Below are 14,394 nucleotides of genomic sequence, written 5' to 3' on the forward strand. Positions count from 1 at the left end.
GGGCGTGATCCCGACCGGGCTGGGTTGGCGACTGAACTCCCTAATTCGGGTTTGTTTCGGGCCTAGACCAGGCCTGTCATGAACCGGCCCATTGATAGCCCTGATTGGATTGGCTGTGGGAAAATGAGAGACAAGAGAGGCGATACTTTTAAACATAGATGATTTAGATTGTATACCTGTCCAGCAGCCCAACTAATAATAAACGTATACTTCAATAATTAAATGATAGTTCTACTAAGAAAAGTATTTATGGAAGTGTACAACGGACTTCTGTAATATGCACGTCCTATAGGGTTTTTCATAATAATATTACATTAAGCTGGAACTCTTCCAACTTCCAACATGCCCGAATTGGTTCAAAATTTTGAACTCGACATATGAATCTTAGAAGTAATAAATCAAGATCAGTTGAGGGTGATTTCTAATCATTCATTTTTCTCACATTTGAACTTTGAACTAGTCCAAGCACTAGTTCGAATTGCAAGAAGGACCTACTTATTTAACAATTTATATGTTGAGTTTAAACTAGCTCCAACAATTCAACTACCGCACTAAGAGACCTGTATGTAGCACCAAACTTTTGTAAGTGTTAATTTGAATTGATATGTTTAATTCGTTTTACTACAATGCATGGTCACCTTTGGAATTGTAGTAGCTGTTGGATAGAGGAGAGAGCTGCAGCGTTGCTCTCCGGCATATATTATAACCGATCATCCAGATATTCCCAAAATACCTTCAGCCTGTTATACAAGGCTTACTCAACTAACCTATCCCGTACTCTAAAGAGTCTCTCTCTCTTTTTTTTTTTTTTTTCGTTCAAGCGAGAGGTCCTGCGTAAGTTATGAGATAAAGTAATTCATCAAAAGGTTGCATGGACACATGTTTTAATAATTTATTTTCACAAATATGGGCGAGGTGCCGAGGCTCCGGTTCACGAGGAAAGCATCATCAGGCCTTACGGAGGCGGGGGAAGTGAAAGATGGGAGAGAGGAAAAAAAAAAAGCAGCAGTTTCAGCAGATGGACCTACTCTCATTTCCACCCCTAAGATTGCCAACACCGAACCACACAGTGGATTTCTTTTTAAGGTCATCATATTTTAAGCTGAATAACTTGCTAGTCCACGTAATATTTATTCTCCCATCGACGGACGGTCGCTTAGAAACAGTTTAACATCTGCTCTCCACATGATGCCATGATTCAAATTAAAATAACACATTACCAACTACTGCAGCCCCCTCCTGCACATGCTCTGCATGTGAGGAAAAAACCTTTGGCCAGGGGGAGCTTTGGGAGTCCAGCGCACACTAGAAACCCATCTTTAACTAAAAGTGAGGCACGGTAGGATGCACGCTGGACTCAGCTTTGCCATCGCGAGCAAACACCAGCACCATTTCAACTTTATCCATCCAACCTGCCTGCCCCAGAAAATTTTGCTGCTACTACCAACTACCAGCCCAGGAACCCCAAGTAAACCCTATACGAACCAAATTAAATTAGCCGGCACTGATCCGAGCGATCCCGTTCCAGCACAAGAATAAGAGAGCAAACCAATACCGGGGAGCCTGGAGATCCTGTCGGACCCCCTCAACACTATGTATGCTAAGCGAGAGCAATAACTGACAAAACTTGACAGCATCATGCTCTTGTGATGTGCAATGCGCATGGTACCGGGGGCAATCCACTACTATAATAAGGTTAAAACCTCTGAAGCTCCACAATTAAACACCGGGCACGATCACTGATGACCGATCAGAGTATCCTACTCGGTGGTAATATCCAATGAGACATCCCAAGGTGGCAGCCCAATGAATTCACTTGTTCAATATAATCCGGCAGACAAGCTAACTTGGTTCTAAGTCATCAAACATGACATCTTAGCTTACTGATGACGTATCCACGACTCTCTTTCCCCTAGTTTGGAATAATGACACTAGTCATTGGTCATCCACAAGCTTTTCTTTTACAAACATTAGCACCTACATTTCTAAATTGAGTCATCCAAATCACATCTTTGAATTCACCTGACCAATAAGCAATTGACCGAACTTACCAAGACAGAAATGCCACAACACTTTCAGCATAGAAAAGTCAACAGTGCTGCCCATTCCCCTTTGTGCTCCTTGGAACATATTCCTCCACCAAGATTTTGCCTAACTTGGCACTTAATTATCCAACTGAAGTTGGCCTTCCCTTCAGGTCCAAGCATCAGCTTGACAATACCACGCCTTAGTTTCTGGCTAATTCTTCTGGCATCAACCAAGCAATGCCATGAAGCAGCAACGGAAGGACTTAGTTTCATAACTCAAGTATGACATTGCTGCAAAAATCCACAGTAATAGCAAACAACTACAAGATAATGAAATGAAACTGCAGAGATTTTCAAGATCAGAGACATAAGAAACCATCACAATGTGTTCCTACTTTGAATTATTAACTACTGAGGAAACAACAGATCTCATCAGGACCTATAGTCAATATGCAAGAAAGTCCAAGAGCCCATGCCCAAGAAAAAGAAGAAAATGGCACCACATAATTACATAGAATGCCTTTTACATACTACAAGTTCCATGCCAACAAGATCAGCCAAGAAAACATGGAGTAATCTGACAAAAAAGCATGAATAAGAGACCCCTTGATAAGGGAGAAGAAAGGATATGTTGGAGCAAAAAGAGATGAACAAGCAGGCAAGAAGGGCTGAAAAGTAACTAGATTAGATAGGTAAAAGGGAAGAAGAACATGGAATAAAAAAAATAAAAGGAAAAAAGAGAAGTTGGAGGCACATAGGAGATTTCCTGGCCTAATTCATTTAATAGTAAATTCCAGGTTGCAAGATTTTAACTTTCATGGAGCCCAATAGATACAAGTGCAAAAACATTGGTTCAACATCAAATGCATGTTAGTTTTCAAACAATGGAATCATGAAACAGAATTACCAGAACTAGAGGAAACTTCCAATTTCACATACTGTACCATTCATAATGCATGTTCATCTATGGTGTTATTTATTAAGTAACACATTGTTCAATGAGATCTAAACGAAAGAGATGATTTTCCTACAGATATTATGCATACAAGACAATCCCTGCTCTTTCCAAGTCCATAATTGTCCTAACCTACAACTTTCTTTTCAAGACCCTTTTTTATCTCACGCTGGGTGGTCTTCTGCTAGTCTTTAACTTCTTAAAAGGCTCTAGATTTTGGGTTCCAGGTTCAAATCTTGCACGACACATTTCTAAGAATCCTGACTTAGTTATAATATAGGTTGGTCATCCTTTCTCTCTCACAATTTTTTTTAAAAAAAAAAAAGGTAAAAGATAAACAAAAAGCTATTTGTGCTTGTCCTACTTGAGCAGAACTTGTCCTCAACTATTTAACAGAATTCTTTTATCTTAGATAATGTTTGTATCAATCTGCAAAGCTCAAAATATTTGACATAATCATATCTGATCACAAATATATGTGCATCTGATTACCATGATCTTTTTTGATCTTCCTGATGTGAAAAGGAGCACTCATTGGCACATGCTACATATATTTGCCTAAACAGCGGGCAGGATCACTGATGACTGATCAGAGGAACCTACTCCATGGTAATATCCAATGAGACAGCCCAAGTTGCCAGCCGGTGAATTCACTTGTCCAATATAATCCAGCAGACATGTTAGCCATTATCATCCGTAATTTAGGTTCTAAGTCATCAAACACGGGTTCTAAGTCATCAAACATGACATCTTACCTTATTAATGACATATTCCACGGCTCTCTTTCCCCTAGTTTGGAATAATGACCATAGTCACTGGTCATCCACAACCTTTTCTTTCACATACATTAGCACTTAAGTTTCTAAATTGAGTCATCCAAATCACATCTTTGAGTTCACCTCAATAATAAGTAAATGACCATGTTTACCAACACTGAAGTGCCACAACACTTTCAGCATAAAAAAGTCAATAGTGCCATGCATTCCCCTCTATACTCCTTCGAACATATTCCTCCACCAAGATTTTGGCTAAGCTAGCACATAATCATCCACCTGAAGTTGGCCTTTCAGGTCCAGCATCACTTAGACGATACCACACCTTAGGTTCCAGCTAATTCTTCTGTATCAACAAAGCAATGCCATGGAACAGCAAAGCACAGACCTAGTTTCATAACTCAAGTATAACATTATTGCAAAAATCTACAGAGACAAGGCAGAGACGAGCAATAGCGAGAATTGAATGCACAACAACTACAGGATAATAAAATGAAACAGCAGAGATTTTCAAGATCAAAGAAATAAGAAACCATCCCAAAGTGTTCCTACTTTAAGTTATGAGCGAGAAAGGAAGCATGAGATCTCATCAGGACCTATAGTCATTAGCTGAAAACTATGCAAGAAAGTCCAAGAGTTCATGCCCAAGAAAAAGAAGAAAATGGCACCACAGAATCATATAGAATGCCTTTACGTTCTACAGGTTCCATGTCAACAAGATCAACCAAAGAACAAAGACAAGAAAACATGGAGTAAGTAATCTTACCAAAAAGGAGGAAGAAGAGACCCTCGAGAAGAAGGCAGAAGCAAGGATATGTTGGAGTAAAAGGGGTGCCCAAACAGATGAGAAGGGCTGAAAAGTAATTAGATTACATAGAGGAAAAGGGAAGAAAAAGATGCTGCAAAAAAATAAGAGGAAAAAAGAGTAGATAGAGGAAAAGGGAAGAAAAAGATGATGCAAAAAAATAAGAGGAAAAAAGAGAAGTCAGAGGCACATAGGAGATTTCCTGACTTAATTCATTTAATAGTGAATTCCAAGTTACAAGATTTTAACTTTCATGGAGCCCAATAAATACAACTGCAAAAACGTTGGTTCAACATCAAATGCATATTAGTATTCAAGCAATGGACTTACGCAACAGAATTACAGGAACTAGAGAATACTTGCAATTTCACATACTGTAGTAACTGTACCATTCAAAATGCATGTTGAACCATGATGTTATTTATCAAGCAACACACTATTCAACAAGATCTAAATGAAAGAGAAGATCTCTCTACAGATACTTATCGACCATACAGGACATTCCCTGCTCCTGCCAAGTCTGTAATTGTCCTAACCTACACCTTCCTTTTCAAGACTTTTTTTATCTCATTCTGGGTGATCTTCTGCTAGTCTTCTTAAAAGGCTCTAGATTTTGGGTTCCAGGTTCAAATCTTACATGATGCATTTCTAAGAATTTTGACTTAGATAATTATAATATAGGTGGGTCATCCTTCCTTTCTCTCACGAAAATTAAAAAAAAAAAAGATAAAAAAAATAAACATAAAGATATCTGTGCTTGTCCTATTTGAGCAGAACTTGTCCTCGACTATTTAATAGAATTCTTTTATCTTGGATAATGTTTGTATAAATATGCAAAGCTGAAAATGTCTGAAATAATCATAACTGATCACAAATAAACGTGCATCTGATTACGATGACTTTCTTTGAGCTTCCTGGTGTGAAAAAGGGCGCTCATTTTGCATAAGCTAGATATATTTGCCTAAAGATGGCCTGTCAGTTTAGAAGGATATGAAATTCAAACAACATAATGCGGTCACTTTTTCTTATCTCGAGATACAGTTCCAATAAATCAGAAACCCTATGTTTTTCCTAGAATTTAATTTCATTAAACAGAACAGCAATGGATGCGGCCTCCAGATAATTATCTGAAAAAGACTCTGTTAGAAGTACAACTACTTCAATCATTGAAAGCAATCTGCAAGAAGAATGGGTACAGTTCGGTTTCCATCTTAACCAAAATCGAAATAGGACTCTTCAGGCCCTCGGCAACAATCTCCCTCAGTTTACTAGTTTTACTAGTTTATGGATGATAAAAACTATCTTACAACTCATCCCAAGTCTTCATCATGACGTATTCCAAATGTGTGAAAACTTAGGAACTTTCAACATCCATAAAGTAAATAAATGCAGCATGAGAAGCATCTAGCGTCACTCTCCAAGGAAGAAAGTGATTCAACTCTGAAAATCTCTGCTTCTATGCATAAAAACTACCGTGATCTTCTTAAAAGAATTTATCCAGCTTTCTTCATTCCATATGCTCTAAGTTAAGCTATCACATTGATAAGCAACAGAAGGGATCGCAAAGCAAATTTTCTCTAACATTATACCTTAAATTGCCATTCATTTACTTCAAATTGCCTTTTATTCAAGCAAGCAGTCACAAGAATCACTTGTAATTGTAAGCACAGATAAAGAAGCAACTGAACTTGTCAACAATTTAAAACTCAAGAAAATACTAGAAATTGGTATTATTGGTCTCAAATCCCTTCCCTTAACATTATCAATTGAAGTACCTTTCATATTCAAATGATAATGCAAGGTTTTATGTGTTGCATGTCGGTCATATTGTCATGACAGTGCTTGGCAAGCATGTATACCAGCCCCCTCCTGGCTAGCAGAGTGGTTAGGCATGCAACCATGTAACATGTTGATCCAGCACTTGCATGGTAAACACCATACAGCACAGACTTGTTTGGGTTAGCGCTATAAACCTTGCAATAAAGAGTTGTTATGAAATCATATATAATGAAGTGACACTTTTTCCGGTTAACAGATTACTTCTCTGTCTAATACTGTCTAGACTGTCCAAAGATGGTCCACGTGCATCTCTTTATGGGTGTGACATCATCAAAGTAACCTTTAGAAACTCCAACACTTGGCACTTTATCCAAATAATAGATGATACATCCTCTTCTGGTCCTTGAGCTTTTGAGTTTGCTATGGGCTTCTCAATTTGCGATGATCATCAGTCTATAAATTAACCAAAAATACAAAGGCCAAACACTTTAGTTCAATAGAGTTCCAAATGCTTCAAATGTGCATTCCTAGATTCCTTAATTGTCATGAACAATGCAAGGGCCTGTTTGGATGCTTGGATAAACCATCAGTGGATCAGTTACAATAGGTGGTTATCACCATCTCAAAAAGATGAGGGAAAGAAGCAAAGCAACTAGCTGAGGGGACTTTCCTGGCACAAACCCCCTTTTTTAAGATAACGGATTCCAATACCAAAGAATTTTGGTTATCCCTAAATTACAAGGATGAGGGAGCTTAAGATTTTTCCAATAGGAGAAGAAGAATCTCACCACCTGGCTAGGTTCTTCTCATCATTATCAAGAAAAGGAAACATTCAAGGTATTATTCATACCGGCTTCCAAACAACCCTAAATGAGGTGTCCATCAGCCATCAAAAATGTTTCAATCTGTGATTATATACCTCACCCAAATCATAATTTTCTTGAAAGCCCACACGTAGTACCAAAACCAATAATATTATCAATCCTTGAACCAACTAATGGTACAACTATTATGCTCATCTCTTTTGACTAGGTCATAGAATACACAATTTTGAACAATCACAAGCTCGCTCAAGGTTTCGCCAATGGGATTTGTTAATTTGGCTCTAAACCAATATTAAAAGTTCATCATGTAATTTCTCTATGAAATGGTGCATGATAACATGGATGCTGGACCTCCTTGGCCCCCCACCACTTCAAAGCTAAAGACTTATCACAATATATTCTACCTCTGTTAAGGCCAGAAGTCACACAAAATCCTTTCTTTCAATCTTCCTTTTCAACAAGCAATCAATACTTGGAAACATAAGAAAAACCAATTCACCAATTGCAATTTCATTTCCTTACCCCCAAAAAAATGCAATTTCGCTAGAATTGTGGCTTCTTGCACCTCTCACTGCCCACACTCAAGCAATAACTTAAACATTTCCTTATGGTCCCTCCCCCTCTTTCATGGATGATAATGATCACTATTCACTGTCTTCATGTCTGCAGCTATAATCCTCCAGCACAGATGGTAGCTAGAAAAGAAACTTGATTCCATGAATTTCTTTCTCCTGAGTGCTGATTAGAGCTCTATCTCACACACACATCAAAAGCTAGACAGGTCCTTATGGTGACCATATGTTGCTCTATCAGTCTTCACCAAGAAAGCATGTGAGCCTATAATGACTGAACTCTAGAATTTTTGTGCATAATCTGAATCAGCAATGATCCTCACCATGGTTAAGTACGATGTGATGTGAAAATAGCTGTTACAGGGCCTTGTAAACGACAATTTCTGAGAAGCTTTCATGGAGCATACATCATTGACCACTCTGTGCCCCTCCCATGATTAGACCAGGAGGCCAAAGGAAAAGCTACTGTAAAGATCTTATTGCTAAGCATGTGAAATGCTTCTGCTATCATGGTGAAAGTAAATGCAATGTCCATTACTAGCTTCTTAAATTCTGTTTAACAGTTCTAGCTAACCCATGTGGTAACTTTCTTGTGTTATCAATGATTATAGAAATCTCCTCCAAATTACAACTGCATCCTGATTTATTATTCCCCTCATGAAAACGATACCGCACCCATTTATTGGCTAAAATATACTATTACGGCTTGTTACAGTTTTGTAAATTTACCCACTTTCCTAGCATCCATTGCTGCAAAGGAGAAGGCAGGATTTCTTGTACTTGGGAAATTTCTTGAATGAAATTAGCCTAAGAGTCTTCTACCAAAACAAAGAAAACTAGCATTCGTTTGACCATAAAGTTTAACATGACACATTTTCCGTCCATGGGAGCACACCAGAATGTAAAAAAAATCCTCTATTATAGTATAGATTGTTTTAGTAAAACACAGAACAAAGCATTAAGAGCCATATCTAAAGGATGGTAATTGGCAAGTCTTCTTGAAATCTTGATATGTTAAGAAGTCAAAAGCCTCCTACAACACTAAGTAAGTGTTCATAAGAAAATTTATTGGCTCAGCTACATCGTTTTATCAAAAAGCAATTAAACACATCATCAAACCCACAATCATAACCAGCAAAATAGTGACCACGAAAATGAAGAAAGAATATAAAATACCTAGTGTTAAACAGGTCAAACAAAAAAAAAAAAAAAGTTTATGTTAGCTATAAACATATAGAGAGATAGAAACATATATTACTAATAAATATTCATCTCATAACATAGCAAACCATCATCATCCTCAGTTCCTCACAAAGTTATTCTTCTCCTGGTGACAAAAGGAAATCCTTGTTCATAAAAGTCTAGACTCATCAATCAGGGATGATAAACGAGAAGACAGTCCCCTCACAAATCAAAACAACATGACTACTAGTATATTGCAATAATAGATAGATAGATAATCCTTGAAGCAACAAGTCAAAATTCCTGGACCAGAATTTCAAAATACTCTATTCGGAAGAAATAATTGCTTGTACCCTTCAAACGGTAGCAGCAGAAGCATCCTTCTCACCCTCAGCAGCTTCACCACCAGCAGCACCACCACCACCATTAGCCTCGGCTTCAGCCACAGCATCCATGATACCTGCAGGATCTTCCTCCTCCGCAGGTGGCTGTACTTGCTCTTCCTCGGGCAGCGGCTCCTCCACATAGTCGTTCTCAAATGCATCCGCCGGCACCTCATAGATCCTAATCTGGGGCTTCGCTGGGTCCTTCACAAGCACATACTTACCCTCGTTGAGCTTCATGCAGACGTCCACAATCGACTTGACGATCCCCCACATGTTCGAGGTGTTGAGATTGATCTGGGCAGCGAAATCCCTTGGCTTGTAGCCGATGACGCTCAGGATCACATGGTTGTAGTGGTCCCTGGGGTGAACCCTCGACACATACCCAAGCTTCATCTGGTCGGCGCTTGCGAGGAGGGCCTGGGCGGTCCACTTTGCAATCTTGTTGGCGTTGTTCTTGAGCTCGGTGGCGAGAACAGCCCCCCTCTGGGTCTCAAGCTTCTGCCTCCAGTCCACACCCGAGTACTTGGGATCAAACTCATTGAGGGCATTGAGAGTCATGAAGGAGCGCTGCCCCTTCACGTCGGACACGGCATGGACCTCGCAGCGGGCAACCAGGGAGGTGTCATCGTCCAGCTTCCAGCGGCGATAGCGATAGGCAACGGAGGCGACCTCCTCGCCCTCAGCAGCGAAGGGGTTGGGCTCGTCGAAGGTGACCTTGTTGCCGTCACGGAGGAGGACCTGCTGGGAGAAGTTCTGGTTGATGTAAGTGGCCTCGACGGCAAGGGAGTGAGCGGAATTGATGTCCTCCTTGGCGTCAGGGAGGGGCTCCTGGGAGGTCTCGTTGACGGAGAGGAGGTCAAGCTGGGAGCCATCACGCTTGTCGAAGAAAAGCTTGTTGCCGACACGCTGGATGACGATATCCCAGGAGTAGACGGAGCGGGGAGCGCACATGAGGGCGGAGAGGATGGCGTCGGTGGCGAAGACGGTGGCCTTGTCGTCGGCAGCGAGGCGGCGGATGACGGGGTCGTCGGTGGTGGTGACCTTGAAGAAGTTGCGGGACTTGAAGCGCTCGAGGCGGCGCTCGTTCTTGGGGTTGACGCGGTCGAAGGAGCGGTCGTAGAATTCAAGGGCGCCGCAGACAAGGAGGTCTTCAGGGGGATCGGGGACAGCAAAGGAGAGCTTGGAGAAGGTGGAGAAGGGGATCTGGTCGAGCATGGTCCACTCGGGCTGGATGTCGACGGAGGACTTAAGGACGGGCGAGTCGCGGCCGCGGCCGCCGCCGGCGGGACCGGAGGTGGCGGAGGAGCGGTGGAGGTGGTAGAGGCGGTCGCGGCGGGCGCGCTCCTTTTCGGCCTCGCGCTTGCGGGCCTCGACCTCCTCGTCACGGCGCTGGGGGAGCTGGGGCCGCTGCTGGAAGCGCCAGCGGGGGCCGAATTTGGGGCGCGGGGGGGGCTTGCCGTCGACGAGACGGAAGGAGGAGTCATCGTCGGCGGCGGCGGCGAGGGCGGAGGACTCGTCGAGCGCGAAGTCAAAGACGGCATCGCGGCCTGCGGCGGCGGAGCGGGCGGCGGGATTGTTGAAGTTGGGATTGCGGGTCCAGTCGGCGATGCGGCCCAGCTTCTCCGATCTGGAGAAGGGGGCGAAGGGGATGTTCGCCGAGTGGGTTCCGCTGCCCTCGCGCTTCGGTAGGAGGGGCACCGCCGGCGTGTCCGGCGGACCCCAACCATCAGGGTTGAACGGGACAACGCCCACGTCGAATCCCATCACAGAAATTCCGGTTTCTTGGTCGCTCTGTTTCTCTTCTCCTTCGCCCTCGAGGGTTACGATTAGGTTTCTTTCTCTCTCCGAGGGAAGATGAATGCAGAAAGACAAGCCCAGGGATTACGATTAGGTTTCTTTCTCTGCCCAGACGACGGCGTGGAAAAGAGAGGGAGAGAAGATGAGTGCAGAAAGACCAACTAGGGTTTGCTTGGGGTTAGGGGGCAGGGTTTGCCCGGTGAGATGCACGTGAGGTTAAAAAGGAACGGATGGGCGTGATCGGGTGAAAGTGTATATTGATGTGATTGGGTTTGATTTCTCTTATAATAAACACACGCCCAGTTTTGAGGTTCACAATCCGTTTCCCAACGTTAAGCTGTTGGATACCCGGGGGGTGAGATTTTGTTAAATTGGAGTATGTATAACGGTACAATGGAAAACGCTCCACATCTTTGATTTGGAATTGCACGGTTTCTGGGCCGTTGGTATATAATTCTGATTGAGGACTGCGTGCGGGATGGGGCCGAGCCGAGGTTACGGGTTCGTTGGTTAATTAGTTTTAAGCCGAATAGAAAGTGGAAACTACTGGATGACACCCATCGAATATCCCTGCGCCGACTTAAGCCATAACTTGGCTATCTGTTTGATGCACCCGCGCAAATGGTCTCCAGAAGGACCAAGCTAGTCCGAATAGGCTCCAAAAGACCAAGCTACCTCAAATGGCCTCCCAAAGCCCAAGCTACCTGGTTTGATAGGCAAGACTTTTTTTTTTTTTTTTGGGTGAAGAGATGGACAATTCATACAATGCTAACATGAATACAATCTAAAAGATCAAACAAAAGAATGTGCCTACGAGAGACAGAGACAAAATAGAAGAAACGGCCCATAAGTGACAAGCCCCCTCTTGAATGTTAAGCAACGAAGCTGACTACCCAATCTGCAGCTTATACATCATAGTTATACCGCCAAATAACAAAAAATAGGTAAAAAAATAAAAATTAAGATAAAAAGTAAATAAAAGAATGTCAATCTTATATTTTTAAATTTATTATAATATCTTCCACCAACCTTTTAATTTGGAGTTATCTACGTCTCCATAGCAAGTTATTTGAAATTAGATGGCTAATTTGGATTTGTCAGTTATTTTAAATTATGATAGACTCCGATGTGGATTCAAAAGAGTGTAAAGATCAAAATATTCAAGTTGTAACCTTAGCCCTAACCCTTCTCTCTAGGACAGTCATACAACCCTGCTGGCAAACCTCTGGCCATCCCTTCCCTTCCTCTCCTTTCTCTTCATCTTCTTTTTCCTCTCCTTTCCTCCTCCTTGGAGAAAAGGATCAGGAGAGAGGTAGGATTAAGATTAGAGCTTGTGTATTCTGCTCCTTAGAGATTTTTCTTTAGTTTACATCAGATTTTATCATATTTTAAAATAATACAACAAATCCACATCAATCATCTAATTCTTATTATTTGTCATGTAGACACCAACGATAAGCTCTGCCCTAAATTGGAAGGTGAGCGGAGATATTGCAATAAATTAGAAAAATAAATAATTGACGTTACAATAATTAGAAATACGGTGCTTGTTATATTGCTCCTTTAATAATATTTTATTATGAAGGGCATTTAAGATATCACACTATCACCTTTGTGTATTTTATTATTTTTTAAAAATAATATTTTATTATTTTTAATCATCCTCCTTCTTCGTAGCTTCTCCTTGCCACCGCCTGCCTCCCCTCGCCAGCTTCCCCATCGTTGCTTGCATCCCCAACACCATTGCTCACTCCCCCCTTCCCCTTCCATTGCTCAAGCCTGCCACTCTCTTCCTTCTCCGCCTCTCTGTGATTAGCCTTCTCACAATCACATGCCGCTCCACTTTTTCCTCTTCCATCGCTCGGGCCGATCGCCTTTTTTCTCCCCCACCTCTGCCACTCGCCTTCCCACAGCCACACGCTATCCCTCCTTCCTCCTTCATCTTCACCGCTCACTTTCTTACAGCCATGTGCCACCCCCTTTCTCTCTCCTCCATTGCTTTGGTCCGTCGCTCGCCTCCTCGCTACCACATGTCGACCCTCGATGGAAAGAGGTGGTAGTCCATAAGGATAGAAGAAGAAGGGAGGAGGAAGGAAGAAGGAGAGATGTGACTTTCAAAATGCCCCACAAGATTTTTGGTTTTTAGATTGTATTTGAAATTTAAATTATTTATTGCATCAGCTATATATATATATAATAAATTATAATGGTTGCTAATAAATAAATTAGTACTATTCATTTTAAAATTAATGGTTAGAAAAAAGTCAATAGTAAATTTACTAAAAGATGCTTTGAAGCACTGTAGCAAAATTTTTGGAGATACAAAAAATATTTATAAATTGAGATAAAATATAATATTATTTATTTTTTATTCTAAAAAAATTTTATTATAATATTTATTTATAATATTTTATTATAAAAGAGATTTAATTTTTTCTCTTCCCACCCGCCCCACCCTGTGCCGTCACCCCCCGCACCCCCAATAGCCTTCCCCCCTCCCCCAACACTCGTGCCGCCCAACCCCACGATCTTTCCTCCCTTCTCCACCTCCCCCAGCGCTCGTGCCACCCCACCCAGTGATCTTTCCTCCCCTCTCCTCCTCACCAGTGCTCATGCCCCCCTTCCGCAACCGCACCGTCTTCCGATGGCTCCTTTTTCCTTCTTCTTCGCCGTACCCCCCTCTTTTTTCTTCTCTGTCGTAGCCCCCCTTTCTTCTTTCTTCTTCTCCGGTACACCCTCCTTCTCTTCTTTCTTCTTTAACACTGCACCCCCACCTCTCTTCTTTCTCCTTCTCCACCATCTACCCATGGGTCCTCCGCCCGTTGATGCTCCCCCACCCATGCGGTTCTACCACCGTGCCCCCTCCCTCGCTCACAACACCCCCGCCACCCCTTGACGGATGTTCTGCCTTTCGTCCATAGCGCCCCTAGTACGTTTCTATCCGTCGGATCTTCCGTCTCCACCAACGTCTTTCCTAACACCTTCTGAGATGGCAGTCAAAGATGTTGAGCAAAAAAAATATTATTTTTTAAAATATCAAAATAATTTTAATTTTTAAAATATTTATGTATCGATCATACATATGAATTTCTCACTCAGTTAAAATCTGGATAGCTTATATTTAATCCGTTAATCAAAAAAAATAAAAATAAAAAAATAAAAATATTTTTTGAAAAACCGTAATAAAATTCATCTTAAAAATTATATCATAATTAATATTTATTAAAAATTTAATGACAAATGTACGGTTCCAACTCCCACATTATCACTGTTATAACCTGACGAGTTGACAAC

At 41.6% G+C, this 14,394-nt stretch overlaps 1 protein-coding gene across 1 annotated transcript; it reads right to left on the reverse strand.

The window, feature by feature from the left end:
* Positions 1–8,967: 8,967 nt before the first annotated feature.
* On the reverse strand, positions 8,968–11,295 carry LOC105048848 (eukaryotic translation initiation factor 3 subunit D). The gene has a single exon (XM_010928326.4). It carries the CDS (start codon positions 11,065–11,067, stop codon positions 9,274–9,276), a length of 1,794 nt encoding a protein of 597 aa, XP_010926628.1. The 5' UTR covers positions 11,068–11,295; the 3' UTR covers positions 8,968–9,273.
* Between the last annotated feature and the right edge of the window lie 3,099 nt (positions 11,296–14,394).

The sequence above is a fragment of the Elaeis guineensis genome, chromosome 2, assembly GCF_000442705.2.
Source record: "Elaeis guineensis isolate ETL-2024a chromosome 2, EG11, whole genome shotgun sequence".
Taxonomy (NCBI): Eukaryota; Viridiplantae; Streptophyta; class Magnoliopsida; order Arecales; family Arecaceae; genus Elaeis; species Elaeis guineensis.